The following is a 6000-nucleotide window of genomic DNA, read 5'->3' on the forward strand; positions in this document are numbered from 1 at the left end:
GTTATTTTGTTTACGTTCTATAAAACAACTTTTAAAGGTTTATTTGTTACACAAAGTTTAGCCAAAAAGGTATACAATTGCTAATATCTAATTTCCTTTTACATGAAGACCACTATGATATTTAAGTAAACAATAGAAAATACAGATATAACTCAAAAAATAATCTAAAATTTCACTAAAAACTTTAACTAATCAAATAGCTTAAAATAAATTTTGGACTAAATTAAAAATATTACTTTACAAAATAACTCACCATGGTTAAATGGGCAATGAACAAATTTGCATGCATCAAATGGACAGCTAAAATGTGTTAGTAACTTTGATTTAAACATTATGTTTCTGTAGAAACAATTATTAAAATACTAAACTATTATGTTTAGTGATTGACTAGTACAAAAAAAATAGTAGTAACTTTATGAACAAAGTAAAGTAAAAATATATATTTTAGAATAGGTTATTAGACAATAAACTATTGAGAACTATTTTAGGTGAAAAACAATCATTAGATAGTTTTTCCTTTGTAGCAACAAACATTTCATAAAAATCAAGCTAAAAAGTTAAATCAAAAATAGCCTCTTTAAAATATACTTTTAATTATCTTTAATCAAATAAAGACTTGCCACTCTTTCAGTCAAAAAACTGTCCTATGTAACCTTAAACTGTCCTGAGTCATCCTGGATTTTTTTCGAGTTATTAAAAAAATTATTATTAAACTTTTCAAAATTAAATAAAAAACTTTTTAACAAAATTGGTTATAAACTAAAAAAAAATATTGCAACTAAATCTCATTCTAAATATATAAAAAAACATTGTCCTGATATTTTTAAAATCTTAAAAATATGCTGAATTTTTCATAAAAAAAAACTACTTTAAGTCAGCTTAATTAAGAAAAATCAAAAAATGCTGAGTTATCATCAGTCATCCTGAGAATAATAAAAACTTCAATATATCCTGAATTACCCTGAGCATCCTTAATGTGCTATTTTAAAATAAGGATTCTATCATTTTAGAAAAAAAAAAGCGTACATGGCCAAAAACTAGTTTGAGTCTTTGATAACTAGCAAGCCTAAGATAAAATTCTTATATGACAGCAGTTAAATGCAATTTAAAAAATCATCAACTTGTAACGTACTGCTTAATTTCAAAAAGCTAAGGAAACGGTTAGATAAAGAATTTAAAAACTTTAAAGTATATAAAATTATTTTTTAATCAGAGGATTTGTACAATTTAAATTTTTTAAATGATTTTTCAATTATTGGATGGAGAGACTTTCACTAAAAATTAATCTTGTAAAGTCTTAAATTGTTTGTATACACATTTTCATAAATATACATGTTGTACCTTTGGAAAACAAATTTAGCACTGGTTATCAACCATAATTATGTTATTTTCTTATCTATTAAAGTGTAATGACTTTTTTGGGCTTAAAAAAAAAATTATTGAACTACAAGATAAAATTGGCATTGAAAAATGATCTCATATTCATAAAGGTTTTTTATATACAACTTATACAAATTTTCTAGATAGAATTAACTGTAAAGGGGCCATAAGTCTGTAATTTCTAGATATTATGGAGTCCTTGATGAATGGCAAAAAAAGTCATAGTTTTAAAGCTTGCACAAGATCAGGGTTTCCCAAAGTGGGCCGTTTTAGAAAGTTATGAGGGCATGGGCTATAGTTTAAAACTTCTACTAAATATTTTGGATGAAGCAAAAAGAAGGTTTTCAAAAGAGGGTAACTTTTTGAGAAATATTATAATTACCTTTTTTAATTTCTTCAAAGGTAGCCTTACAAAAAAAAAAGTCTTGGAAACCATGTTCTATAAAAACTTACCAATGGTTTATGAAAAATCTAAGGCTAAATGTTAAGTTAAAAATCATTCTATTTCAATAAGAATAAGACAGGTGTAATTTTATTAGATTCATATGTCTATGCAAAAAACTATTCTGAATAGGTTGGAAAAATTGATTATGGAAGTGAAAGCTGACCTTGGAAAAGGTCTGGGGGGGGGGGTCTTTCTAAGATTTAAGGGAGCTGAAGGAGGAGCTTGTGATCTAGAAGAAGAGAGTTGTTGAACTAGAAAAATCAGTGAAATTTATTAGTGGCGGTTTCAAAAAACTGGAAAAAGACAAAAATGTCTAAAAAAATCAAATAGAATTGCTAAAAGCAGATATTGTAAAATTATCTGAGATTGGTGATAAAGTTAAGAGAGGTGGCAAGTTTTCCAAAAAGTTAACCAGATAGATAATTTTTCAAGGAGGTCAAATGCTGAAATCCAAGGGATACCGTTATTAGACAATGAGAATCTAGAAAGTTTGGTGATGAACACATTTAAAATAGTTGACCCAAGGATTCATAGAAAGGATATTGCTTTATATAGAAGAATGAAACCAACTGGAAAGGCTGAAGAGAAGAACAATGTATTTAATCCTATATTGGATAAATTTAGATCTTTTGAGCAGAAGGTAAAGATAATGAAAGAGAAAAAAGTTGGCAAATTCTTATCTTAAGACCATGGATAAAAATATTGAGAACCATTTAACAGGGACGACCTTCTTTACCATACAAATAGGTTCCAAAAGGCTAATGGCTGGAAGTTCTCTCGGTCGTCTGGTGGGGTTGTATTGATGAGGGAGAATGAAACAAGTAAGGATGTCTTAGTTGGTTGTGTAGAGTTAAAAAAAAATTCTAAAAGAGATTGCTAACAGTCACTTAATTTAAAAATTTTATTTACTTTTTATAGTTTTTATTGAGACCTTATCTAATATTTTAAATGAGATTAAATAAGACAAACTTAGTTTAAACTGCTTTTGTTGAGATTTGTAGAGTTTATGCAAAATATTTTTAACCTCTAAATTTTGAATCTATATATCATGATGAGTGTAAAAGGTTGATACATTTAAGTTATTCTGGGCTATCTAAGCTTAACTTTAATTTCTATTCTTATAACAGTTATTTATTTTATTGTAAAAAATGTACAAATAATTTTGAATTTGACATTGTGAGGAGTGAAGACTTATGTAAAATTTATATTAAAATATTTTCTTCTAAAGACAAATGTGTGCATTGTAAAGTTTGTTTTAAATGTGTCAGTATATCAAATAAGAGTTTTACTGAAATATCTAAAATGTTTTACCTTTTTTTTGTGAAGATTGTGACTTGAACATGTCTGTTTGATATAGATGTGATTTAGTTTGTAAAGAGTCACAAAAATTTTGAACTTTTTTAAAATTTGTTTTTCCATTTCAGAATGTTGATGATCTTGAATATGATTGCTTTAAAAAACCTAATAATATGAGTATCAATATAAGAGATGTTGACCAATATTTAGATTTAAGTCTTGTGAATTTTGATAAGAAAATACTATTAGTATTGTTTACATGAATATTAGAAGCATAAAAGCAATTCTACATAAAATTAAGGAAATTTCAAGTTTAGTGAAAAATCTACTTGATATAACTTGTATTTGTGAAACTTGGTTGACTAGTCTGAGACCTTTTATGGGTAAGCTGTATGGGTATAATTTTGTAAATAAGTTATCTAATAGTAATCAATCTGGTGGTGTCGCATTTGTTGTTAGAGCTTGTCACTCTTATGAGGTTGTATAAGGTGTCTTTTGAGCAGTGTGATGTAGATGATTTGTGGATCTCTATTTAACTAATAAAATTAATAAATCTCTTATACTTGGTAATGTGTACAGACACCCAAGCTCCACATGTAATATTTTAAAGTAAATTTCCTTAATGGTTTAGATAAACTAAATAAAAAGAAAAATTATTTTATAAGTGGTGGTGATGTAAATATTAATTTATTTAACAGAGATCGGCATACTTGCAACTATTTGAATTGTAATTCTAGTGCTGGTACTAAGCAATTTATTGATTCCCTAACTAGACTTTTTTCCTGATTGTTCCTCTAGACTTTGATTGGCCATGTTTGTTCTAGTTTTGGGTGTGAGAAGCTAAATGTAAATGTTGTAGATTATGATATATCTGACCATATCCTGTTATTTGTAGAGTCAAATGTTTAAAGAATAAAAATGTATTGTGTTATCAAAAATCAGTTCAAGATTCAAGTAAGTTTGATGTTTGACATTTTTTTAAATAATCTTAATAGGAACTTGGGTAAATTTAAAATGAGTATTACAAAAGGTAGAGATATAAATGAGTGTTGGAATGAGTTTGAGTGTGTGTTTGGTAGCACAGTGTTTTATCATGTACCAATTAAAGTTTTAAATAAAAAAGATCAAAAACTAAAAGCTAAACCTTGGATAATAAAGGGGATTATTGTTTCACTTAAAAATAAAAATCTGATGTTTAAGTCCGCCATCAAACATAAAACAAAAAAAATCAATTGCTTTCAAAAATATAGAAATATGCTGAATCACGTTATTGAATGCTCTAAAAACTTTATTTAAAACAGGTTGTCAACAAAAACTAAACAATCAGTAATAAGATGTGAAAATAACAAACAATATTGTTACTACTATCTCTTATTCTAAAATCAATGGTGTGCTTGATGTGCATGGTAATTTTGTTGGTGAACAAAATGTGTTGGTGTATTTGGTAATATAATGAATAAAAATTTTGTACCTATTGCTGATGATTTAATAAATAAAAAAAATTTGCTTGTGATTATGATGAGTTTTCTTTGGATGCTGTAATAATAGTTTTGTTTTTAAAATATATCAGCAAGTGAAATTGGAAATTATGTTAAAACTATGAACCCTAACAAGATTGTGCGTTCTGATGTCCGTAGTATTCGTTTTGTGTAGCTTAGTGCAAAAATATTTTCTTCCTACCTATTGTATTATTATACTATATTGTATAATAATTGTATTGAGTATGGTATGTTTCCTAATTCTAGTAGATAACAAAACTGAGGTAGTGACAATTTACAAAAATGATTTTTTTTAAATGATGTAAATAATTATAGGCCTAATTCTCTTATATTTCCCTTTTCTAAAATTTTTGAGTCATTAGTGTGTGAGAGACTAAGTGGTTACTTTTTGTCAAATGATTTACTGCACTGCAAACAATATTGATTTAGAAAAAATATTACGACTGAGTTAGCAGTAAATCAGATTTTCGAGGAACTAAATGAGGGTGGTGAAAAAAAGGTAAATTGTTGTGTTCTTAGATCTTGCTTAAGCTTTTAATACTGTTAATCATAAAATTTTTATATCAAAAGTTATATGTTATAATATAAAATGCTCAATGTTAAACTGAAAGTTATTTAAAAGATGGAATTCAGTCTACTGTTAAAAATAGTGTTGTTGAGCCTGAAATTTTGGATAACTCAGGGTTATTGATTTAGTCCATTGTTGTTTCTTGTGTGTGTAAATGACATATTTTCAGCTACAAATATTAAATTGAGATTGTTTGCAGACAATGTTTGTCTGAGTTATCAACTTTGTGTTATTGACCATCTTAACACTGTTATAAATATGGAGTTGAGGAAAATTAATGAATGGCTGTGTAAAAATAGATTGTTTATCAATTATTTAAAGGCAAAGTTTTTGCTGTTTATTAGAACTGCAAAAAAGAGTAAATTCATTGTTAAGGTAAATTGTTTTATGATGAAGCAGAGTGAAAATAATAAATACCTAGGTGTGGTATTAGACAACAAGTTAAATTGAAATCCACATTTAAAGTACCTTAAATCTAAGCTTTCGAGAAGTTGTTTTATGTTATCAAAATCAAGATATCATTTGGATCTGAGTACTTTGAAAATGGTATTACAGTTTGTTCTATCCGATTATCCAGTATTTTATATCTGCTTGGGGTGGTGTTGCTAGTTGCCATTTAAAGCTAATTGTTAGTATGGAAAAAAGAATTGTAAGATATGTTTGTCGCGTGCCTGCACTGACTCCAACAAATTCATTGTTTGTGAAAACTGGTATTCTGAAATTTAATGAGGTGTTTAATTTGCAAGTTTGTAAGTTGATGCTGAATACTTTGAGAGGATTTGAGGTTGACCACAGTTGTTTGACTCCAGCAA

At 27.3% G+C, this 6000-nt stretch overlaps 1 protein-coding gene across 2 annotated transcripts in view; it reads right to left on the bottom strand.

The window, feature by feature from the left end:
- Nucleotides 1–334, bottom strand: part of LOC145834035 (uncharacterized) — a 41284-nt gene extending 40950 nt beyond the window's left edge. For both annotated transcript variants that reach the window (XM_082941357.1, XM_082941356.1), the window contains exon 1: nucleotides 254–334. In XM_082941357.1, the coding sequence (XP_082797483.1) occupies nucleotides 254–332 (79 nt within the window). In that variant the 5' untranslated portion in view covers nucleotides 333–334. The remainder of the gene's footprint in view (nucleotides 1–253) is intronic.
- Between the last annotated feature and the right edge of the window lie 5666 nt (nucleotides 335–6000).

This window comes from Thalia democratica, chromosome 4 (genome assembly GCF_965202585.1).
Source record: "Thalia democratica chromosome 4, ktThaDemo2.hap1.1, whole genome shotgun sequence".
NCBI classification, from domain to species: domain Eukaryota; kingdom Metazoa; phylum Chordata; class Thaliacea; order Salpida; family Salpidae; genus Thalia; species Thalia democratica.